Source organism: Monocercomonoides exilis (assembly GCF_001643675.1).
Source record: "Monocercomonoides exilis strain PA203 chromosome Unknown scaffold9-1957334, whole genome shotgun sequence".
NCBI lineage: Eukaryota > Preaxostyla > Oxymonadida > Polymastigidae > Monocercomonoides > Monocercomonoides exilis.
This window is the reverse complement of record NW_027150554.1, coordinates 1708532-1733491: the sequence shown is the minus strand read 5'-3', so window position 1 is coordinate 1733491 and position 24960 is coordinate 1708532. Positions and strand designations below refer to the sequence as shown.

The window sequence follows — 24960 nt, the reverse complement described above, 5'->3', positions numbered from 1 at the left end:
AATCTCTCGAAAATATCTAATCTTTCGCTTCCTTTCCTTTTTTCTCTCTCAATCCACACATTAAACATGCTCTTCCTTTTCATTTGCTTCCTCTCTCGCAAAGTGCAACTCATTCACCGATTTTTCTTCAAAACTTTTTCGATATCTTTATAAACTTTTCAAAATAAAAAACCAGTCAATCTGATTGGATTGCTGAGAGAAATGTCCAGATCTCGGATGGTATCAGTTGATTTCTTTAATTTCTTTGATTGCTCGTTCATACTGAGCTTTCTCAATCAAAAGAAAATCAAGATCTGTCATATCATAACGAATCAAAAATGCTCATTTGCAACACAATTAATAAACATATTTCATTTTCAAACAAAAAACAAAATCTCAGAAAAGATGATTCTTCCGTTTTATGCTCTGCCTTATCTTCTGTTCTTTGTGATATTTATTTTGAGAATAGAAAAGATGAAACAAAAAAAGAGTTTTTGTCAAAGGAAATCGAAAATTTGATTCAAATAACAAACTCATATGTGCAATTTTCTCGGCTTCTTTTTCATGGAGAACATCTTTTTTTTTTTTCATTCCATTCCTTTCAACAGCGAAGCAAGAAAAACAAACGATTCATTCTTAAATTGAAAACAATCAAACAAAATGGCAAATTCTTTGAGTTTGTGAATAAAAGCGAATTTATTCGAACACATAATTAACATTTTTCATATGCGTTTCATGAGCATATTCAAATTAATGTTCTGTGTTATTCAAATGTTTGTGCCCGTCATCAACCAAATTTTGATTGCAAACAGAAGGATTGAAACACATGTAATAGTCAACTTCAATATTTCTTAAGCACTGAATTGGATTTCGATTCCAAATATAAATCCAATTTAAAATATTCATTGAATGATTATTCCATTTAAAAACAATTTGTATATATATCAACAAAAAGAACCAACAAATTCAAGGTTGTGGTTTTTATCCTTGAATATGATGATTTGTGCAATTAATTTCATGAAAAAATACCAAAATTCGTTTTCTGATCGTTGTGTAATGAAGGAAATAACTTTATTTTGCAGCTATCTTCTCTTATCGAATAATCATGTTCCAATAACACATATCTTTGAAAAGCATGTATCGATATTCAATGAGTGCAGAAACTTTTCTCAGGCAATATCTCTTACGGATCAGTGAGATTCATTTTCTTTTCTTAAATTATTTTCGGAAACATTTTTTCGTTTTTTTTCCTCACTTTTCTTTTTCTCTCCTCCCTGCTTCTCTGTTCGTTCTTGTGTTTTGTTCCGAATTGTCAGAAATACAACAATTTCGCTTGTTAATACCAAGATCAACAAAATTCAAAACTTTCACGCAACGATAAATTTCAGCTTGATGACCCATTTCCTTTGGTGCAATTTTTCCATCTGAATCTGATCGAAGCTTTTCTTTTCCATTCAACACATGTAATGAAATGGATCAAGAAACAAGAACACATCTGTATCGACAAATGTCTGTTCTCTTCTCGCAAACACGTTCGAATCTTCAGCAAGTTGTTCACGTTTAACGTGGAAAGAGGCTTAAGTTAAGATTGCTTTGAAATTTTTACAGCCCAAATATATTTCCCTGCACTTGGCTGTATCATTGATGAAAAAGTTGCTATGCGAATAAAAAATGGCCGTCCAGCTGTAATTTACCGGTACACTTCACACAAAAACATCCTCTGACCTGGATGATCTTCAAATTCGTTGCTGCTGAACTTTTTCCAGGCAGTTCTCAGATCGCATTCACTTGGAAGATTCAATCCAACCATCCTTCTGGCAAAACAGAATAAGTAAAACGATGATTGGCAAGACGATAGATAGATACAAGCTGAAAACAAATATTAATCATCGCCTTTTTTTCAAACGCAAGCTATTCGTGATGATATGTCAATTTGTTATAAAGCTTTTGAAACATTCAATTGTTTTTTTTCACCCGTCAATTTTATATTGAATAACAATCAAAAAAAATTTGAATAATTTCTTTATTAACAAAAGTCTAACTTTTCTCTGTTTAGAATCAGCGCTTCAATTGAAGATCGCGCTCAAAAAAAGAAAAACAATCAATGGATGCAACATGAATAAAAAGAATTATGAATTCTGAAAACTAATCTCGTTACGTATTAAATAAAGGAATTATATTTATGATGCGAAAAATATTTAACGTTTAAAAAAGGAATAAATGGCTATTCTCGTTATTTCAACTAAGTTTTGCGAAATAGATACATAATTAATTATAATGGTAATTATTTAAAAAAAATAATTATATTTGATTTGTCGTGAATTTCGCATACCCTAAATATGAATGTATATGATATATGTTTTGATGAATATGTTCAAAATTATTTTAAAATTACGATTGTGATATATTCAATGAATAAAAAACGATGAAGGAATAGAAAATAATAAAAGATGGGTGAAAAAGTGTATTTTCATTGCAAAAAGATGTATCCAACTCAACAAGAAAAAGATAGTCGTTTTTGCGAGTTTCACGTTGCTTAAACAAAACAATAAGAAAAAATCAAGAATTTTTCAATAAAAAACAAGATAATGATTTTAAGGAATAATACACATGTAAATAATTTTTTTTTGAACAAAGGATATCAGAAAATGTTTCTTTTTATCAAATTTAAAAAAAAACGCAACTTTTATTCCAAAAAAATACAAAGTACATAATCAACCATAAATTTCAATAATGATGATACAATTTATGTTTGTGTAGATCTTAAATTGTTTTGAGAAAAGAACATCAAATTGAATGTTTTTCACATTTGTATTATCCTATATAGTGTTCTCTTCTTATGCTGCAGACCCAACTGAAAAGTTTGTACAAAGTGAAGCAACAGGAACAACAGGTGATTCGGGAGATCCTGTTGATTCGATAAATACTGCATATGGATTATTAAAAGATTCAAATGAAAATGGTTACATCATTTCAATTATTAAGGAAGGCGTTGGAGCATCACAGTTGAAACCAAGTGCGATAACTTTTGAAAAGGACTATCAAATAATGATTCAGGGAAAAATAACTGATACAGCGAATCCAGAGAAAGTTTCAATTGATTGTTCAACAACTGAAGGAAAAGATCTGTTCGAATGTAAAAGAATTGTAACCTTCAACAATTTGAAGTTCATTCATAAAGATACACTTGGAACTCCTAATGAAGGCACATTATCATTAATTCATGCAGTTCCAATTGATGACACTCCTGCAGTATTGCCAGTGCTCTCAATAACTAGTTGTGAATTTGAAAGACCTTCTGAAGAAGCAGGTATTCATCTTGTGAAAGCGGATGCAGGAACTGTGAATATGATATCAGTTGTTTCCACTGACAATGCTAAAATTGCAAAGTTTTCAGTTACACCCTTTTTGCTTGAAGGAGTTTCGTCTGTTTCAGTGACTGGGTGTGAATTTGGAAATATGGAATCCAGTGCAAGTTCGGTAATGAAAATCAAAAATGCAGGCAAAATTCAGGTTACGTTGGACACATGCACATTCACTGGTTGCAAGTCAACAGCAGCTGCAGCTAGTGCAACAAGCGGAGCACTTTATGTAGAAAGTGACGCAACAGATAGTGAATTTACAATTGGAAATACAGAAGCAACAACATTCACTTCATGCTCCTGCGAACATGGCAAATCAGGAGCAATATATTTGAATTTGAATAAGATTGCAGCTAGTGGGTTAACTTGGCCAAAAACAGAAGAGAATTTGAAATTCATAACTTGCACGGTTGGAGCTGCAGCTTCATCTAAAAATACAGGAATTTATTTAGATGTTAAAGTTGAACTTCATTCAGAAATTGCTGCTGCAATGAAAGCTAGCTTTGCGAATGGATATGATAGAACGACATATAAAGATTATATCATGGCAAAAAAAACAGATCAATTAGATATCGATCTTGTTTTAGAATATATTGACCCAGCTCCAAAGGAGGTGAAAACTTTTTATGTCAAAAGTGGGGCAGCTGAAGGAGATGGATCAGATACAAAACCATGGGCCAACATAAAAGAAGCCTATGATCATTTTCCTGAAGCAAGCGAAGGAGGTTTCTGCATTGAGATTATAAAAGAAGATGCACAAGGTGAGCCATTGGTTGCAGAGGCGAACACATTTGATAAGGCAACGTTGGTGACAATTGAGGGATATCAAACTGATGTTAGCAATATTGTAAAAATTGATATCAACTGTCAAACTGCAGAAGGAAAAGATATGTTCACATGCAAGAAAGCTGTTGCATTCAAATATCTGAAAATGACCTTCCCGTTGACATTTGATAAAAAAGGGGCATCAATGTCAAATGATGGAACATTGGCACTTATTCATGCTGATTCGGAATCGACATCTCTGGCCATTGACACTTGCGAATTTGTGAGAGCACCAAAGGAGACAGGAAAAGATTACATTGCTAATATTCACGTTGTGAATGTGGATGCTGGAGCTGTTTCAATGAACGATGTTAAATGTACTGGTGCAGAAGAATTGACATTTTCAGTCACACCATTCAAAGTTGAGGGAGTGACCTCTGTTTCATTAACCTTGCTGAACATTGAAAAGTTGAATTCCAAACAAAGTGCTGTGATGAAAGTTGTGGGAAAAGCTGATGAAGTTGTCACAGTTGTGATTGACAGATGCACATTTTCAAATTGCATTTCAAGTGATGAATCCACAGCAACAAGCGGAGCATTGCATGTTGAATGTGAAAACAAAGGGAGCAAATTTTCAGTGAAAGATAAAAGTGCAACATCATTTTCATCATGCAGTTGCACAAAAGGAAAATCAGGTGCTTTGTATCTGAAAATGGCAAATATTGAAAAAGCAAATCAACTGTCATGGCCCGAAACAAAAACTGATGATAATTTTAAATTCACTACTTGCACAGCAGGTGAAGGAGATAACGAAAAGAGTACAGGAATATATTTGGATGTGCCAGTTGCCCTTCATAAAGATATTGCAGACACAATGAAAGCGGGATTTGCAACAGGATATGTCCGAGGAACAAATGACTGGAATATTGTTGCCAACAGTGAAGATGGAGATGTTGACTTCACTTCAAAATACTTCAATCCAGCAATTGCATATGTGAAGAAAGATGGAAGTGGAAATGGAGAAACATATGAAACTCCAATGGGAAGCATTATAAACGCGTATAACGGATTAGTGGCAAAGCCAAGCATCTCTGGATATGTCATCAAAGTTATCAAGGAAGAAGATGATAAAAAGATTCTGAAAGCTGAAGCTGTAACATTCCTAAAAGAAGTTACGATTGTTGGTGTGACACAAGTTCAAGAAAAAGGTTCCGAAACGAAAAAAGAAGTTGAGGCAGAAGCCAGCCTTGATTGTGATGCCAAGAATGGAGGTGATTTATTCACATGCAAAAATAAAGTTGAGTTCAGGGGTGTTTCATTTTTGTATCCGTTATCATTGGAAACATCTCAGGAATCAAATGATGATCCAGTTATTAATTCATTGATTGTTGCTGATAGTGCAGATGCAAAGTTGAACATTGTTAACTGCAAATTTGTCAAATCAAAAACAGAAACATCATCAAATGCAGATGAAATTGCGAAAATCCATCTAGTGAAAGTGAGTGCAGGAACGTTGACAATGAACACTGTTGAATGCAAAGAAGCTAAAGAAGTGAAATTCCAAAAGTCAATGTTTGTGATTGATGGTGCTTCTTCAGTCAAATTAGATAAAGTTGATATCGAGAAAGAGAGTGTGATAGATGAGGCAGCAATCATCATTCAAGATGCCACTGATAAAGCTATGAATGTCAAAATAGAAGAGTTGACCATGAGTGAGGTGAAATCAGAAAAGGGATTGTCAGCAGGTGTTAAGATCAAGATGGTTAATAATGATTCAAATGTGGAAATGGGAAAAGATAAGAAATGTTCATTCAAGTCGTGTGTTGCAACAGCAGGTAATGCAGGAGCAATTACCATTGAGATGAAAAAGGCAGTTGATCATTTGAAACTTCCGGGTGAAGGCAAACTTGAGTTAGGTGAAAACAAAGGGAAAGATTCATCGGTGGCATCGTTGTGCATCATTGCAGAAGACTTTGATGACTTCTGCAAGAAGGAAGGTTCGTTTGAGTTTGCGAAGAACTACAACGATGAAAACAAAGGATGGATTGTGGGGGCAAAAGAAGAAGGTGGTGATCTTGAAGATGTGTATGAGAAATACTTGAAGAAAGAGGAGCCGAAAGAGGAGCCAGAACCAGAACCAGAAAAGAAGAAGATGAGCGCTGGAACAATTGTTGCAATTGTGGTACCAATTGTTGTTGTGGTGATTGTTGTGGTTGTGGTTATTATTGTGATTGTTGTTGTCAGGAAGAAGAGGTCTCGCAACTAAAAAAAGAAAGGTCAGAACATTGATTGTTGCTGATGCAAAATAATAACAAAGTTTGAAGCTTATATTTTCGTTTTCGTTTTTTTTTAAATGAAGTTAAACCCGTGATGCTGAAGTTTTTCATTTTTTATTATGCTTGTTTGTTGATTACAAACATGCAATCTTCTATCTGTTTCCGTCTTTTCTTTTCTTTTCCTTTATCTTTTCATAATAAAGTTTTATTGATTTTTATTTTGTGGCACAATGCCACACACTATTATCATCAATGAAGCTGTAATCAGTCTTTGATGAATATATTAGCTAAACTTTTCAACAAATTTTTATTTTTTGAAATCTTGCTTGACTCATTGTGCATTTGTCGTTCAATGCAAAAGTTTGCGCTTTTTCAAATTGACTTTTGATCTTTGTTAATTAATAATAATGAATATAGAAAAACATTATTGCGATTATTTTTATTTGATGAATTATTGAATTTGATAATTGTTTATCGGAAGTCTATTGAATTGTTTTCAAAATCAAATGTTCATTAATGATGATAAAAAGTTATCAATTTGTGGCATTCGAAAATTATATCAAAAATTATTTCAGGAAAAGAGCTCATGACTTTTAAAACATTTTTATTTGCATAATTGTGATTTGATTTCCAACTTTATTTGTTTGAGAATTTCTTCTTTCTTCATATTCTTTCGGTGAATCACTTGTTCATATCGAACTATTGAACAAATTTGTTTTTGAAAAAACAGACGTGGCACTTTGATTTCAAATTACAATCAATCATGTGCGGGAGTGAGAGATGAAATATTTCGGAACCTTGCATCCATTCTTTATGCTATCAAAGTTGACTGACAATTCACAAAGGATTCGTAATAAATACATTCACAATGCCTGCAATATTTGATTTTTATTCTCTTTTGTCTTTCATTTTTTGATGATCATCCGAGTTTCAAAAAATTGAAACAACAATTTGGCTCATACTGTTTTGTTTCAAAATGAGCCATATTTTTCCGAAAGCGTTTATTGACAAATCACACACGTCCATTGCTGCCCTTTTAACAAGTCAGTTGTCTCATTATTAATTGCTCCGGCAGTTTTTGAGACCCTTCACGCACCAGGTGAATGAATTTGCCCCATTGTCTGTAATCTGTTGTTTCGCTGGCTTCGATGGATTCCCCTCACTCCCATTGACTGCAACATTCTGTGATCGATAGCACCTGGCAAATGAGGTGTTCGAGGCAGACAAGGATGATGAAGGGCTGTTCAGCGAGGGGACAATGACCCCATCATAAACATCCCATAGTGATGAAAATGAGCACCCACTCATCAGAAACGAGGTTTGGCCCAACCCTTCACCCAGATGTGTTGTTTTCTGTGGATCTGTGGAGATGTTGAAGAAGGTCAGCTGAGTGAGAGATACAAGGGGTGTCAGGGGAGGTGCCAGAAACGGGGCTGATGAAACACAAAAAGATTAGAAACCTGACTCACTCATTAACACGCTCCCTCCTCCTCCACTTTCTTCTTCACTTTCTTCTCCTTTTCTGCCCCATCCTCCCTTCTCCAACCAACAACCTCCCAAAATTCATTTCTTCTTCTCTTTTTATCCGGCTCAATGAAATATATCTCAATAACCCTGGAAATTTATTCATTTATTCTATCTCTTCTGCTGGTCATTTTTTTTTCTTTGGATAAATGAACATTTAAAACGAAATTCAAGAAGTCAGCTATGATCGAATAAAGCTTTCAACTTCAAATGTTGAGAAATGCTCTTCTTTTTCTCACTTTTTTTGGCATTTCGCAAATCACTTGTTCCTGTTTATTGAAAAAGAAAATGGCTAATATATGAATGATAAAATTAGTGAATGATGAAAAACTGTCATATGGTTGATTTTTCTTTTTATACCATGAAAAATAACGAAGTCTTATCAAAAAATATTTTCATTGAGGGGCTGGTTGATTGGAAATCAAAACGCAAGCATTTTGATTAACAAGAAAACATTCATTCACTTTCTTCTCTTCGATCTGAGAGTATCACTTAAGGGTCAGTCACGGCGAATCTGAAAAAAGTATGCTCCCAAGCTCTCCACTCAGCACTGGACCCGCGTTGAATTCTGCAACATCAATGATGTCAGATGGACCTCCGGGAGAGATGTTTTCAAGTTCGATTTCTCATTCCAGTTCTGAATTTTCCAATCATATCCCGGGAGCTTCAGAAGCAAAAGAAAGCCATGGCGAGGATTGTTTGCTGCTAAAAAAAAGTTTTAAAACAATATTTCTTAGAGATCCAGATTGCAGCTTATATGATATGGACTTTCCTGAAAGATATTTGGAAGATCTTATTATTGACCTGAAGGAAGATGATTTAAGTCCATTTCTGCCAAAGGCCCCTCCTGCAGCTTCGAGAACAGATAATTGGATGAACGACGCATTGGATAAGGCAGGCGAGCGAACTGAAGCTTTTCTATATCCGGCCATTAAAATTCTGCTTAACACACATGCGAAATTAAAAGAAAAAGATGATGAAAAAGGATCAATTGCAGATGCAATTTTATTAGTTTCAAAAGCTCTGAAAGAAGCAAGATCTGTAAGAATTCAAGGAAGATTCGGCTTTAGAGCAGCTGCACAGATGAAGGAGAGCTCAGCTTCCAGTCTTCTTACTCAAAGGCAATCAGAAGTTCTGGAAGAATGGAGAAAAACAGAAAAGAGTTAACAATTCAAGCTGCAAACAACGAGCTGGCCAATGAGAAGAAGTTCGATAAGAGTCAGAACAATTCCAACCAGAAGATCAGTAAGCAAGAGATTTTTTCAAGCAGCTCCCTGGTTGTCAAGATAACAAAACCAAAGCCGGCTGCGGACAAGAGCTTCAGGTTTCGCTATAAGAAGACAATCAGGGGAGCGAAAATACCAATAGAAGAAACGAACAGCATTCAACAGCCCACAGAAGCCCGACAAGATGCAATGGTTGGAGGAAGAACTTGCTTATTTCGAGAAGAATGGGAAAGAATTGGAGGATCACGAATTATTGGGAAAGGTGTAATCCCTGTATGGAGGAGCAAAGCCTCGAAGGAATCACTCAAGAAAACAGGAGTATTCAACCCTTTGGAGCATCAGAGTCAAGAAGCCCAACAAGCCTTTTCAGAGATGATCAAGAAGCATCTGGAAACAAATATCATCAAACCGATTCAGGAGAAGGATGTGAAGCATTTGAATCCAGTGTTTATTATCAGAAAGAAAGACGGTGGCTGGAGGCAAATCGTGGATTGCCGAAGACTCAACAATGCAATCAAGACAATATATTACAAGCAAGAAGACCACAGAACAGTGGAGAAAATCATACAAGAAAAGGATTACGCGGTCACGTTGGACTTGAGCCAAGCTTATTATCTTATAAAAATCAGCTAAGAATTATCTCCATTCCTTTCGTTCGTTTTCAAAGGAAAATACTACGCTTTCCACGGAATGCCTTTCTGATACAAAGATGCTCCTCGAACGTTCACAAAAGTAATGAGAAAAGTCCTAAAATACATGAGGGAGGAATGGAAGGTGAGAACAATTGCATACCTGGACGATATTGTTCTTCTTCATCAAGACCCGCAGGAACTCAATATTTTAGTGGAGAAAACCATTTCTATGTTCAACAAATTGGGACTATTGGTCAATTCAGAAAAATGTCATTTAATTCCAAGTCAGCAGTTCAAATTTTTGGGCTTCCAATGGGATACCAATCAGTTTGTGGAACAGATAGAGGAATCGAAGAAAACCGAACTGATGAAAGAGTGCAAGAAATGGAGGAGGATTGCCCAGTACAACAGAGTTGTTTCGATAAAGAAGTTTGCCTCGTTGATGGGGAAACTGAACGCAACAAGATTCGTGTATCAAGAAGCCTCCCTGAATTTGTCACAACTGTACAAACTCCTAAACAAAGCTTTGAGTCTGAATGGATGGAAAGGAAAAATGCGCGTGAATGCATCGATAACAAATTGCCTCAGGAAGTGGAGCGAAAGGCTGAAAGAGAACCAACCAAGGAAATTGAATCCAGTGTTTCGACCAGAAGCAATTCTTACGACAGATGCATCAGGGTTTGCCATAGGTGCAACACTAAAGGTCAACAATCAAATGCTGGACTTTCACAAACCTCTTCCACCTCCAATCAGAAACCAAAGTTCAAATTACAGAGAGCTATTCGCAATAAATCAAGCCATCGCGCATTTCTCAAATTCCGTTCGAAATCAAGAAATAGGAAATCTGCTTATTCGATCAGACAACACAACAGCAGTTTGCAATCTGAATCGATGGGGAGTGGGTCCGAATCTCAGAACCCTTCTGAAGAAAATATGGAATCAAACCCAAGCGCTGAAAGTGGTTGTGAAAGCTCAACATATTCCCGGAGAGAGAAACGTCAGAGCAGACTGCCTATCGAGATTGGCAAAAGGAGGAGATTACGAAATCGAACAAGAAGCACTCGAAGAGATTTCCAATCAGCTTCAGATGCACATCACACTCGATGCCTTCGCAACAAAAGAAAACACAAAATCAACGAGATGGTGCGGGCCGGGAAGCAATCTGAGTCAAGACGGGTTACAAATTTCATGGAGAGAAGAGACGGTTCTTGCACATCCACCAGTTCCCTTGATTCCAGCAGTTATCCGAAAAGCAGCGATGGAGAAAGCTCGAGTTTTTCTTCTTCTTTCCGATTGGAAGGGTCTGATATGGGAACCTCTGCTGAACAACACACATCACATCTCTTGGACATGGAGGAGAACGGAGGAGATAATCAAGGAAGGAAGATAGATGAAGCTTATGAATGCAATGCTTCCTCCAGGGAGACTGAGGATATGCGTAATCAATCCATAACAGAAAAGGGAGAATCGTGGTGGAACGAGATTCTAGCATCAAGAAGCATGTCACGTGAACTTGCCGAGGAGTGCAAAAACAGCGTCGCTAGTGCAACATGGATGGGATACACTTATGGTTTCACACATTTCAAAGACGGATGGGATCAGTTGAAATTCAAAGACATCCCTTCAAAATTTCAGATTTGGCAAAAAAGATGCTTGGATGTGTTTGTCGCCTTGAAAAACAGCGGAATGAAAGCTTCATCATTGAGAATTGTCAGATCTGTCATTTCCTTCCTAACATCAGTATTATATAGAAAATCACTTGGGGAGAACACCTTGATTTCAATCCTGTTTAGATCATTCAGGAGATCGGAATGCAGAAAGAAAAAGAGACAAGATTATATGCAAAACCCTCAACAACTATTCACGTATATAGAAACGATTGGAAAGAACGAAAATTTGTCATTCTCACAGCTTTCGAAGAAAACAATTTGTTTGTGCATGATGTTCTCTGCGTGCCGCTTCACAGAACTGGAAAGAATTAATCTAAAGGAATCAGAAATAGATAAGCAATCAATTTTCCTGAATTCATCACTAAAAACTGGACTTGAAAGAAGCAACATTGTCATCCCATTCCTCAGCAAGGAAAGTTTGATATGTCCAGCAACAGCCGTTAAAGATCAATGGGATCGGGTGAAAATTCACAATCCAAATTCCAATAAACTATTTCTGAGCTCTTCAACATATGATCCAATGAAGGCCCGTGCAATTCGAAAAGCAGCCAGCCAAATGATGAAATATGCAAGAATCCCTTCGAACAACAGCCCATACACCTTGAAACATACCTCTATATCAGCCTTGACAATGGCGTGAACTCCAGTTGAACAGGTGGCAAAATTTGCAAGATTATCCCCCAGAAGCAACACAGTGATTAAGCATTATTTCATATACAACATATCAAACAAGATGGCACAAATAATTTCATCGAATCAGGAGACAAAGCAAACAATTCAACAGCCTTCCACAATTCCTCCATCCACATCCACACCAGAAGAAAAGGATTCCATTATTCCAATCAATCAACAATCACGTTTGCCAGAAGGCCATGAAACAGAGAAGGCAAGAGAAGAGATCTCACAACCAGACCGTATTGAAGAACCAGATGATAATAAGTCTCAATCCATCCACGAAAAGCAATTAAATACCACGAACAATGAAAACGAGAAAGACGAAAATGAAATCATCGAAGAAAAATGCATCCAGTTTATTATTCGTACAAGATCACAGAGAAGAAAAGAAATGATGGAAAGAGAAAATTCAGAAAGTAATCCATAACGCCCAATTACTACAAACTCTCAGATCGAAGAGAAGAAAGTGAATGAATGTTTTCTTGTAAATCAAAATGCTTGCGTTTTGATTGAAAAAGAAAATATGAAATTCACTTTCTTCTCTTCACCCACCGCGTTTTCACTCCCACCCTATGAAGAAAGCTTTAAACAGGTTCCAGATGCAATACCAACCCAAAACCCATTTTGAAACCCATTTCACCTTTTTCTCTTCAAGCGCGATTTGTATTCTCACGCGCATTTTCCTCACTTCACTATTAAAACCAGATTCGCTTGGGTGAATGACCCTTAAGTGATACTCTCAGATTGAAGAGAAGAAAGTGAATTTCATATTTTCTTTTTGAAAATAAAATTGATGATTATGTAAATATATTGCTTTAATTATTATAATTATTATAATTATTATAATGATTTGTGGATTTTTAACTGTTTCTAATCGTTTTCATTTAAAATTTGTGAAATTATAAAAAAAATTATTTGAAAAAATAACGAAAATTCAATAAACAGAACAAAACCTAAGTTCACTGGTTTAAAAAAGCATGACAACAATAATCACAATGTATAATCAATCAATTCTGTAAAGCAAACATTTGTTAAATATTGTTATTGCAAAGAAATTGAAAAACTGATTACGAAGATCTGATAACTTTTGTTTAAAATAAATAATTTGTAAAATTAACATCGAAAAAGATAATAGTTAAACAAGATATTTGTCAGATATACAACGGTTTGCTATTATTTTTGTTTTGAAACAAAAAATTCTATAAATTAGTTATTATTTTTGACATAGGTGTTAATCGTACCACTTTCAGTTTGCATTTTTTCAAAATATAAATATTATGGAGTTAATCTACATTATTCAACTAAGCGTTTCAAGGAGGGAAATTTCGAAATTCGAAAAAAAAATTTCTCTCTGAAAATCAAAATTTTTGACACCCATAATATTTTTATGTTGATACATTTAATTAAAATATCTATTTCTTGCTTTGTAAAGATCAAATGAATTTATCGACTCAATGAAACAAAAAGAAATATAGCGTTTAATGTTTGTAACGGAGAATTATTGTCTATTTTGTTATATTTGTTGTTATTCATTTCTTATTCAATGTTTCAACTAAAAACAAGCGTACGCACAATAGCAGATGTTACAAACGATGCAGTAACAGATGCAACAATATTCAAAGGTGTCGGTTTTTATATATATATATTATTGTTATTGATATTAATTAGATAATTGTTGGAATATTTTCTATCTTTTTTTTTTTCCATGATTTAACTCAGATGCATTTGGAAGATTAATAAAACACAAGTTTTGAAAGAGTAAAATTTTTAGGGAAAGAAGAGAGCGTGCACCGAAAATGCATTTATCAAGAGAATATGAAGAAGCTAAATAATATGAATTCATTGGAGTTCGATGAGAAAAATGGATAGATCAGAAAGGACAAAAGAATGAGAGGCGAAGATTGAGAAGAAGAAATGACTTGTTAGAGGAAAACTTTGAAGAAACATTCACGCCAAATGAAAGGTTAAAAAGCTGTTTGACTGAGGTTGGGATATGCAGAGGAGCTAGGGCTTACGGAAAGGATGAGAAGGCGCGGAGCATTAAATAAAATCGTCAAAGAACGATAGAACTTCATTATCGAACTAGGTTTGGCTGAAACGTTGGAAGAAAAAGAAAAAGAAGAAAGAAAGAAACGAATTGGAATGAAAAAGAAAAGATTTTACTATATGCAAATTAAATGGATTTCTTCACATTTGTGAGAGATATATCTACGTTCAGCTATATTATTTGCATCACCTGAATGTTCATTTTGAAGATGATGGTTGTAAGGTTGTGCGTTTCCGAGCAGCAACAGCAAAAAGATACAAATAAAAGTTTAGAGAGAGAAAGACGAGAAGAAAGGAAGAAGGGAATGAAATTGAAGCAGGGATGAGATTTTTCAATACAAGTGATATAAGAAGAGGATATAATGGAAAAGCTCATTTTATATGGAGCGGCTGCTGAAGTTGACAGAGCATTCAAGTTGAGATGGGGAAAGTTGGCTGTTGGAAAAAAGAGATGAAGAAAACAGATGTGAACATTGAGGGTTACGGAGATTATCAAGTGAAAGAACGAGAAGAAGGAAGAGAAGAGTGGAGGCGAAACAAAGAGACTAATTAAAAATGCGATGCTGGGGATGGAAAGGGACATCTTTAAATGTTATTTTCAAAAAATCTTAACTTTTTGCAAAGGCATTTTAAACATAGTTTCTCAATTTTTCATTTTTTTTCTCATTCACATTGTTGATTTCTTTTTCATTTCATCTTTTTTTTTCGTTTATTGATGTTTATGGTTTATTGTTGTTGTGCAAAATTATTTTTTTCCTGTTTTTAACAAAGTATTCACAACAAGCTCGATCATAACAATTCACACATGCTATATTTTGATTTTTCAAAGCTGCAAACGCTGGCTTACGCACTTAAAAAAGAAATGAGAGCGAATTAGTTAAAGCTTGAACGAATAAAAAACAATTAATTCAATTATTCATCATTTTTAAAGTTTTTTTAATTAAAGATAAAATAATAGCAATGTGCAAATAGCGCATTCTAATAATTGGAAAAAAAATAACAAAGCCGGTTCAAAAAATGGTTTTTGCCTGGATCAGGAGTGACGTTCTGCTCTATCTTCAGTGTGCGATTCGATATTTGAACTTCAGAACTTGAATCGACTTTTTTTCTTCAATTGCTATAATTGGAAAGTGTGGCAGAGTGGGTGCAAATGACAATTCCTTTATTGGATTCTCCTTCAGACTTGGGATTGACTCTTATCTTTGCAAGCTAAAATATTTCAACATCAGCAGGCATCACAAACATACTCGGCAATAGATTTCTTGCGAATTGTGATCGATCCCTACGTGCCACACCTCCAACTGCCCTCTTGTTACACTGAACAGCTCTCCAGTTGATGATGGAAAAGAAAGTACTCCTGTTCCAATCGAAATCTAATCTTTGCCTGTTCCAATAACTGAAATCTTCTTTTCCCCAATCACAATTGTTGATGACTCACTCACATGTTTCCCTTCCATCAGCGTGACTGGCAGGTTCACCTGTATTACGCTCCAACTGACTGCAACACCAATGGTTCTGCATGCACTTGTCTCATCCAATCCACACAGATCATCTTCGCCACCACCACTCACAGCCACAAATCGATTGAGAATTTCTCTTTTCAGCCAATTCCACTTTTCTATGTGCTGAAAATACCAGGTGTTTGCATTTGCATAATTGTACGCATAGCACACTCTCTGTTCATTTTTGTTTGTGGTGTAGCATTCATAGAACGGATTTCCCGAATCCAAATAGACATTATAATAATCAACATAATAGGCATCGTGACCATATGGAGTATCTGCAGAGCATTTGCATTCGTGGAAGAACAGGAAATAACAATAAATCACATCATTTTGTGATGCTTGTCTGTATGGATATAAATCCAACCCTCCTCCATATGCAGATGCTGAACATGAAATGAACTGAATGCTCCTCATTTTGAATTGTTCAGGTGCACTTCTACAAAACATACCTCCACCATAATAATTTGTGACTGAGCATGAAGTGAAGCAGCAGTCAAACACGCATGCACTCTCCCCTTCTCCATTTTCTGTTCCAATGCATCCTGTTTCTGAAACCTGAAAATTTTCAAAAAGAAGTCCTCCTCCGTAATAATTTGATTAACAATTCTGGAATTTACATTCGCTGATTCGGGCACATGATGAAATTCCATACGCACACATTCCTCCTCCATATCGATTTTGCGCATTACATGAATCGAAAATGTTGTTAACAATCTCAACAGAAGTAATACTATAGCAATGAATCCCTCCTTCTGCGTAATACGCAACACATTCATTGAATGCACAATGCGAAACAGACACAGAGGCGTTTGATTGACCAAACATGCAGATAGCCCCACCATTCGAAGAGCCATCGGCGTATGAGTCAACTTCTCCAGTAGCCTTCGATCCGTTCCACTCGCACCACGTGAATGAATTTGCTCCATTTTCTGTTTCGTTCTGCCTCCCTGGAGTCAACTTTCCATCTGCTTTTCCTTCACATTTCACGTTTCTTGTCCGACAACATCTGACAAATGAGGTGTTTGAGGCAGTCAGAGAGGGAAAGGGGTCATTGAGGGAATGAACAATCCTGCCATCATATGCATCACAGACTGATGAGGATGAGCAGCTGTTCATAAAACATGATGTTTGGGAAAATGCAGTTGTTGTAGATGAACAAGAAGTGGATTCTGTTGAAATGTTGAAAAATGTCAAATGAGAGAGGGATAAAAGGGGAAAAGAGGGTGACGAGAGAAATAATGTTGAAGATTGGATAAGAGATTCCCTCGCTGAAATTCTTTCTTTCCCTTCACTTATTTGCCACATGATTCTTTGTGCCATATCGTAAAATATCATTATGTGGCTGTATTCCTTTTCCTGCCTCTTCTGCTGCTGTTTTCTCCCAATTTCTTCCAGGAATGCCCAGAAAAAAAAGCAGTGCTTCCATGTCCATATTTCACGCTCCCCCAGCGCTTCTGACAACACCTGATCGCATCACACATCAATCAAATCAAAAATAAAAAAATACAAATAAAAAATGATGCATGAAGAAAATGAACAAACAAAAATAAAATACCTCCACAAATCTTCATTTCCCTTCACTCTCCTCATCCCCTGTTTGCCTCTCTCCAAATAACTCTCACCCCAACATCATCCACTCCAAGCACCACACCACACCACGCCTTCGCCTTTCAAATCCAATTCCAAATAAAGAAAAAATTAAATGTTGTTTTCACCCGCTCTTCCATTGCCCATTCAACCTCACTCACAGCATTCTTCTCTTCCCTTCTTCCTTTATCCAGAACTCAATCTTAAAAAAATGCAGTTGGCACACGATCTTCATTGTCACAAACCTTTCAAATGCAGTTCAATCAAAAAAGAGATAAAAGAGCATAAAAAAAGTTAATAAGCAATTAAAAATTTTTATCATACGTTGCATATGTTTCATTCCATCATCGCATCGGAGTTATCATTAAAGCAATACACTCTATATTTTAAAAACGGCAGTATCCTGAATTTATTGAATTTATAAAAATAAGCAACATAAAAAGTAATATAGGTAAATATTCATCAAAATAAACAATAAAAACTATATTTTATCTTATTCTATTGAATTGATAAATTCATTTGATCTTTACAAAGCAAGAAATAGATATTTTAATTAAATGTATCAATATAAAAATATTATGGGTGTCAAAAATTTTGATTTTCAGAGAGAAATTTTTTTTTCGAATTTCGAAATTTCCCTCCTTGAAACGCTTAGTTGAATATAAACCTGTGTGACGTGAGGTGAGTTATGTCTTCATGTCCTTCAGTAACAAATTTTTACGTCAGTAGTTTTTTTTTTTTTTTTTTTTTTTTTTTTTTTTTTTTAGAAATTAATAAAAAAGAAAACTTATTTTATTTAAGCACTCATTAATATTTCCTATTAAAGATTATATGAAAATAATATTTGAAAGGAAATATTTTTGAAAAAATTTTTCATTTCCCATTAATCCATTTCAATTTAATTTTTCATTGAATTGCTTCTATGTCAGAGATCCCACGCGTCTTAATCACTTCATCCTTCTATTCAGAACAAACCACTTCATTGTATATACATGCTCTACATCAAATGCTGCTGTGGTTCATGTTGAAAATGAAACTCAAAGAAAAGTGACCATGCAAACTGGTTTCATTCGATGCAAGCAGCCAACCCTTCGAATGGTGTGAGTGGAATGATTCAAACAGTGGAAATGAATACGGAGGTGCTCCGAAAATAAATTACACAAATGCAAATCTCACAATCACTTCTTGCTTTCTTTTCAATTGTTCAAATACAAATCATGGTGGAGCGTTATATAGTTACTGTTTGCAAATAAATTGAAATTGCAAAATCAAATTTCACAAACTGTTCTTCATTTCACGGAGGAGCAATTTGCAAAAATGAACAACAATCATCTTCCGTTTATTCATTTTCTGATAACATGGTGGGAAATTGTTCAATAACAAGAACAATTGGAACTGGTTGGTATTTCTGGATCTATAACATGACTTCATCTAGTCAATTCTTGTTTACAAATTGCAAGTGCATTGCAAACACTGGGCTTGATTCTTCTGGAGCAGTCACGTTTTATTATCCTCCCTCCGCAAAGCCAATTGAGTTTTCAGTCAATGATTGTCAGTTTGTTCGCAATAAATTGACTGCCTCTGCTATACATGGTGGCGCTGGGTTGTGTTGCACAAACACCTTCACTTGGATGAGCGGAACACAATTAATCTTATTCTGTTTCTTCGATGGCAACACTGCCAAAAATGGCAGGGGAAATGATGTGTTCTTTTACGGAAGTGATATAACCCAATCTTCTTTCCAGCAATGCAGCTCAATAACCACAACAAAAAGAGTCTGGAATGCTGGAAGAGCTGATAATGCCGAGAACAATAGATGGCTTTCCCTCAGTTAAACATTCAAAATCGTATCAAATAATGGAACAAATACAAATCTTTGTGGAATAACACAACTTAATCCATGCGCCTCAATATAATATGCTCTTGTTTGCATGACAGATACCCAATACACCTCTCTCACCCTTCTCACCTCAGTATTTGTTCCCACTCAAACACTCACCTTCAGTGCGGTCAACACCAAAATCACTGGAAATGGAACAGATGCCACCACCATCGCCTCCAGTGGCATTCCTCAACCACCAAACTCACATTCACACTCATCACAATCAACATCATCAAATTCATCATTTTCTTCATTTTCATCATTTTCATCATTATCAACATCTTCTTCACCAGATCCATCTGCCTCGTCTGCCCTCTTCCAACAGACCCAGGGCTCCCTCACAGTCTCTGCCCTCGCCATCGCCCACAACTCCTCAAACCAAATCACTCCCATCCTCTTCCACCTCTCCGATAACTCCCCTTCCCTCAACCTCAACACAACCACCATCACCGGAGCAACCCCATCTTCATCGTCAATCACAACTCCCCTCTTCTTCCTCACTGCTGGTTCCCTCGCCCTCAACCACACAGCAATCACCAGTCTCCCCCTCAACAGCCAAAGCATCTTCCACCTCACCTCCCTCACAAACCCCCTTACGTTCAACTCATCCAACTCTCAACGATTTCGTTATTAACAAAAGCAACAAAAATAAAATTTTGATTATTTTACATTTTTTGAGGTAAATTCTTCATTCATTTCATTTTTTCTCAATAATAACAAAAATTTTAAGGCTCCATTTATTTCTTATAATATTTTCTTTCGATACGATTTATGACATGGATCAAAAAACAAAAATTATCACAAGTATGGTTTGAATTTTTGGAAAAATTCTTTCTTGGTAATTAATCAACTGTCTTAGGAATCGTTGGATATCTTTCATCTTCAAATATTCTATGAATGCAAGTGATTATTAACCTCCAGCTGGACTCTGTGCAAAGAGAATGAATAAAAGTTCGGAGAAGACACGAATCAACATTTTTCATATCTTTATTCGAAAAGAATGCTTCAAAAAAATGTTCAGAAAATCTTAAATTTCTCGATTTCACTATTTTCATTTTCAACAACATATGAATAAATATTAGTATCACTCAGAGATATTGCTTCTATCATAATGTTTTCAGTGAAAAATTCATAAGTCAGCGGTTCAGTTGGATTTTCAGAGAAAATAATGACCAATTTCTCCGGTGGCAAAGTTGAAGATGATTGATGTTTCACGTAAGTTGACGAAATGGATAAATGCTAATTTGCATTGTGAGAAGAGATGGATGAATGAAAAAATCTGAAATAATATTTCTCAATTGAGAAATTTCTCGGAGTTGAGTCTTCAATTCATTTGTTCATGTAACGAAGAGACGAAAACAAACAAAGAAGGATGAATTTTCTGAAACCATGAAATGCGAAATGTGATGTTCTTTATTAGCTTCTGAAAACCAGTTCGTGAAAATCACTTCATTTGAACAAACCATTCACAAATGAAATTTCGATCTGGACGTTTTATTGAATTAACTCACAGTGATATTTTCCTCATTTGTTCTTCTCAATAGACAATTTATTTTGACTTCTGCAATATTTTCTTGATAAAAGCTCAAATAAAACTTTATATCTCAAACCCTTTTATTGGACGCAAAGATAAATGCAACTCTTTTGCAAAAGAGTTTAAATTTTGCTTTTTTGATCAACTCATGGAGACGCTGACTTGACCTGAAGGGCATTACCTTCAATGACGATCTCAAATTCCTTTTTTGCCTTTTCGTCAGTATCCCATAAAAATAAATAACTTTAAGTTTTTTTTTCAAGAAAAAAAAAAAAAGAACATAAATAATAATAATTATTATTTTATTTAACGAAATATTAATAAATAACAATTCCTCTCAAAAAAAATCTTCTTCAGAAAATTAGAGTGAATTATCACTGACGTGATTGTTTCGGTCAAGTCCGTCAGAATCGAAAATTTTCACGTCAGTGGTCAGTACTTCACACAGGTTTAGTTGAATAATGTAGATTAACTCCATAATATTTATATTTTGATAAAATGCAAACTGAAAGTGGTACGATTCACACCTATGCTTTATTTTTAATCGATCAAACAAAGATATAGAAAAATAACAAAGAAAAAAAAATAAAAGAAATTCGTGAGATTTTGCATAAGATTCTTAATAAGCTTCTATCGCACGAACACCTTCATTTTATTTTCCTCCTTTCGTTTCTCCGTTGGTTCTCCATATTTCTTCCTCGTCTCTAATCCTTCATCCAGATATCCACACCTGATGCTCCTCTCCTTTTGTCGCTACGCTCCTTTTCCATACGGGCTTAACAAAAAAGCTTTTCGAATGCAATGGTTGATGTAGCAGAAGAGTGTTCGTCTCTCGAAAACAACTCCCTCGCCTCTTCATCCTTATCGTACGTTTCTGCATCCACTTCAGCAAAACTTGAATTCCTCTCAGTCTCCACCTCTTGGCTCCCTAGCAATTCCCTCGTAGTTATCTGCCCATCTTCTCTGGCTGGCTTGGCTGCACCAGATCAAAGAACAATAATCATTTTCGCTCCTCCAATAATACCAACATTGTGCGCTCACCAACTGAGCAGCTCTTGTGTTAATTTGGAAAGGTGATGTGCCTTTGACTGCGCTTCTGAGGTTTATGTGTTAACCAGTTATGTGAGCAAAGAGTCTTCCGAGGGCGGAGTTGCAACGGTGTTCCTCAACTGAGAGAAGTCGTTGCTGCACATGTCCGAATGCATCCTTAACTTCTGCTTCGTCTTGAATAATGTATTCAGGAGAAAAAAACTCTTTCTCCGACGCTCTTCCATCCCCGCCCAAATCAACGAGTCCCTCTTTTCCTTCGGCTTCACTCAGCATTTTTTCGCTTGAAACACGTCAATCTGCGAGTTTGACTTCTCCCACACAGATCCCAACCCCGAACTCGACTTCAACAAAGTCAAATTCATCACATTCTGCTGCATCCACCAGATATTTGCCAATCAAGACATCGCTCCTCTGCCTGCCAGTGTGACTGACCGCTTGCCCCCTGCACTTCCCTCTCCACAGTCATCCACCACATCTCCCCTTCCAACGGCAACATCCTCTGGATCTGATGCTCCTCCTTCTTCAACGCCCTGACCTCACTTTCAGACATCCGATCAGAGTTCGTACAGAAGAGTCTTATTCTTGTTCTTTTAAACATTATCAGTTGGCTACAGACGTATTTCTCTCATCCTCCTTGCCCAGATCTCATCCTCTCAGATTTCCAGTGCTTTCATTTCTTTCTCAGTTAACCTCAGCTCCTGAGGATTTTTCAGTATAAGAGCTAAAATCTCCACTTCTTCGAAGAAAGCAAGTTTCTCAATGATCCATCCATCAACAGGCAGCAACAATATGTTGTCTTCCTTGCACCTCTCTGCCAGAATGTCTCAGCACATCCGACCAAGCGGTGAAGAAGAGAAAGAAGTGAGAAGCATTATGAGCACTGTATTTCTTAAAGAACAGAAGAATCCGAAGAAGAATCCGAAGAAGAAGAATCTTCTATGTTTATTTGCTGTGTCTGTAAGTTTTCTTTGTTTTTCTCAAGATATTCGTCAAGCAGTAAGTTTTTCTGCAAAGGAGCCTAAGCAAAAGCAGAATCAATTCTCAAATCAAACATCCAAAAACACCTTTTCATTTTCGCTTCGCTTTTTCTCCGAATGAATATGTTCTTTTGGAGCATAATTTTCTTTTTGTTCTTCTTGTTCTTCTTCTTTTGTTGTTCTTTTGAGGAAGATAAGTTTTCCGAATTGTCATCTTCTCCTTTTTCTGCATCTGAAAATGTGCTTTTATTGTGAAACACATCTGCGAAGCTTCCAAATTGAACAGCCTGCCTGTCAAAATACGGATCATCTCGAATCGACAGCTCCTTCGCCATCCAAACAACAAGAGGAGATTCAGCATTCTCCTTCATCCACACCTTCCTCTGCTTTGCTCCACTTTTGAAGTTCGATTCGCTTCTCTCAATCTTCTTCTTCTTCAAATACGAGGCAAATGCCTCCAGCTTCTTCTCAGCCTGCTCCAGCGCCTTCTTCTGCGGTCTTCGAGCTTTTCCCGATCTTTCTCAAAGTTCTCATTCTCTTCCTCCAGCGGCTCCTTTGTCTCCTTCTCTGTCTCTTTCTCCTGCATCTTCTCTATCTTCCACTGTGTCGCTTTCTCTTCCTCAATTCTATCGATGCGGCTTGGAATGGCTGACAATTTTGGCTCAGGAAAGCACAGTGACGAAGTAGGAACAGACGCTGTGAGGCAGAAGAAAGCGAAGAGGGAAGAGAGGAAGAAGGAACAGGATGCCACATTTGATTGGTGGGAGATGGGGTGCTGGTGGAAGAAGGAGATAAAGAGCATATTGAAAGAGGAGGCGAAAGTGATGATGGTGAAGAAGGCAAAGCACTGACAATCTGACTGTTATCAGATGAAATTGGTGTGGATGGTAAAGAAGAAGATAAGATGATGACAAGGAAGAGGAGGAAGGAGAAGAAGAGAAGGATGCTGATCTAGTTGGCTGAGGAATTGACTGAGGAGTCTGATTTGTTCCAATTGACGTTGTGCTCATGGCATTTTGTTGATAAAAAGATAAGATTATCATTTTTTCTGCTTCTCTTTCTCTTCCTTCTCTCATCTTCCTTTCTTTCATTCAACTCAATCTTTCGTTTATTTCCTTCTTCTATTTCATCAAATACTTCTTTCTCTCCTTCTTTATTTCTTCCTCCTCAAACCACTTGACTGATGCCTGCGAAATGTTTGGAAGAAATCTGAAAGGAAGATGAAGAAAAGGTTGATGATCGAGAAACAGATGGGTTTATCACTTCACTTTGTGCTGCATTCTTTGTGCCAATAAAATAATATTCGTCTTCTTGAAATAGAACCATGTAACTTTTGTTGTATTGCCCCCTCAAGCTGTCATTTTGGATTCATCCTTTAGATCCTGGAAAAACGTCTTGCTGCTTCGAGACGAGGAAGAAGACGTTGAGGATGAAGAAGAAGATGATGATGATAATGATAAAATCACTGAAGACGTATCACAAGCGCACCTGCTTTCTTCAAGCTGATTTCGATGCTTCTGACTAGCTGTCATATAGCACTCTCAGCTCGCTTTTCCTTCTCTCTTCGTCCTCTTCTTCCTCCACGCAAAATTGCCTCTTTCCTCTTCTGTTGTTTTTAAAATTATATTCTCCTCTGCTGCTTCTGCTTCCCTCATTTGTGCAATTGAACTCAAAGACTCTTCGTCTGCCACAACTTTTCCAGACAATTGTTATTCTTCGAAGTATTAAACTCTAAATGATGTTCTGCTTTTATCAAATGACTCTAAATGGATCATTCTATCAACTTTTCTATTTGAAGTTCCATCTTTCTCTGTCTATAAATATTTCTCGTGTTCAATTCTTTTTCCACTTTCTCTTTCTCTTTCATTCATTTGTTCATTATCGTTCATATTCTTCATTTTCTTCCTGTTGACCTCTTTTTCTTTTCTTCCCAGCATCTGCCTGAAGAACTCCGTTCCAAACAAAAGGGCATCCACATAACAGAAGAACGATGGATGGAAAAGCGGTGTTAACAAAGAAGAACACCTCAGAGTGAACGGGTGAGTGTGTGGGTGTGTGATAAAAAGATGACGCGTGTATGGATGAGTGCGGGAGTGGAGAAAGAGGCAGCAGAGACAAGGGTGGAGCCGGGAGATGGAAATCAGAGAGGAAGAAGAGAGAGGATAAGGAATTGTTTGTGTGATTGAACTGAGGCATGGCTCGCTGCTGTCAAAGGAAGTTTTCACAGGGGCAGCTGAAGAAGAAGTCGATAAAGATGTTGCTGTTGGGTT

At 36.3% G+C, this 24960-nt stretch overlaps 9 protein-coding genes across 9 annotated transcripts; 5 read left to right on the top strand and 4 right to left on the bottom strand.

The window, feature by feature from the left end:
- Window positions 1-2775: 2775 nt before the first annotated feature.
- Window positions 2776-6372, top strand: MONOS_13378fu16494 (uncharacterized protein; the record flags this gene model as incomplete). The annotated part of the gene is made up of 1 exon (XM_067866072.1): window positions 2776-6372. The coding sequence occupies one exon, from the start codon at window positions 2776-2778 to the stop codon at window positions 6370-6372; it is 3597 nt and encodes a 1198-aa protein (XP_067732674.1).
- Window positions 6373-8431: 2059 nt separating this feature from the next.
- On the top strand, window positions 8432-9073 carry MONOS_13377 (uncharacterized protein; the record flags this gene model as incomplete). Its single annotated transcript, XM_067866071.1, has 1 exon — window positions 8432-9073. The coding sequence occupies one exon, from the start codon at window positions 8432-8434 to the stop codon at window positions 9071-9073; it is 642 nt and encodes a 213-aa protein (XP_067732673.1).
- A 334-nt stretch (window positions 9074-9407) lies between these two features.
- On the top strand, window positions 9408-12074 carry MONOS_13376 (uncharacterized protein; the record flags this gene model as incomplete). The annotated part of the gene is made up of 1 exon (XM_067866070.1): window positions 9408-12074. The coding sequence occupies one exon, from the start codon at window positions 9408-9410 to the stop codon at window positions 12072-12074; it is 2667 nt and encodes an 888-aa protein (XP_067732672.1).
- A 93-nt stretch (window positions 12075-12167) lies between these two features.
- MONOS_13375 (uncharacterized protein) lies at window positions 12168-12536 on the top strand (the record flags this gene model as incomplete). The annotated part of the gene is made up of 1 exon (XM_067866069.1): window positions 12168-12536. One exon carries the CDS (start codon window positions 12168-12170, stop codon window positions 12534-12536), a length of 369 nt encoding a protein of 122 aa, XP_067732671.1.
- A 2992-nt stretch (window positions 12537-15528) lies between these two features.
- Window positions 15529-16074, bottom strand: MONOS_13374 (uncharacterized protein; the record flags this gene model as incomplete). The annotated part of the gene is made up of 1 exon (XM_067866068.1): window positions 15529-16074. The coding sequence occupies one exon, from the start codon at window positions 16072-16074 to the stop codon at window positions 15529-15531; it is 546 nt and encodes a 181-aa protein (XP_067732670.1).
- Window positions 16075-16257: 183 nt separating this feature from the next.
- On the bottom strand, window positions 16258-16776 carry MONOS_13373 (uncharacterized protein; the record flags this gene model as incomplete). Its single annotated transcript, XM_067866067.1, has 1 exon — window positions 16258-16776. The coding sequence occupies one exon, from the start codon at window positions 16774-16776 to the stop codon at window positions 16258-16260; it is 519 nt and encodes a 172-aa protein (XP_067732669.1).
- Window positions 16777-19318: 2542 nt separating this feature from the next.
- MONOS_13372 (uncharacterized protein) lies at window positions 19319-19693 on the bottom strand (the record flags this gene model as incomplete). The annotated part of the gene is made up of 1 exon (XM_067866066.1): window positions 19319-19693. The coding sequence occupies one exon, from the start codon at window positions 19691-19693 to the stop codon at window positions 19319-19321; it is 375 nt and encodes a 124-aa protein (XP_067732668.1).
- A 1746-nt stretch (window positions 19694-21439) lies between these two features.
- Window positions 21440-21986, bottom strand: MONOS_13371 (uncharacterized protein; the record flags this gene model as incomplete). Its single annotated transcript, XM_067866065.1, has 2 exons — window positions 21440-21639; window positions 21779-21986. The coding sequence occupies 2 exons, from the start codon at window positions 21984-21986 to the stop codon at window positions 21440-21442; spliced, it is 408 nt and encodes a 135-aa protein (XP_067732667.1).
- A 1336-nt stretch (window positions 21987-23322) lies between these two features.
- On the top strand, window positions 23323-23541 carry MONOS_13370 (uncharacterized protein; the record flags this gene model as incomplete). Its single annotated transcript, XM_067866064.1, has 1 exon — window positions 23323-23541. One exon carries the CDS (start codon window positions 23323-23325, stop codon window positions 23539-23541), a length of 219 nt encoding a protein of 72 aa, XP_067732666.1.
- Window positions 23542-24960: the final 1419 nt, after the last annotated feature.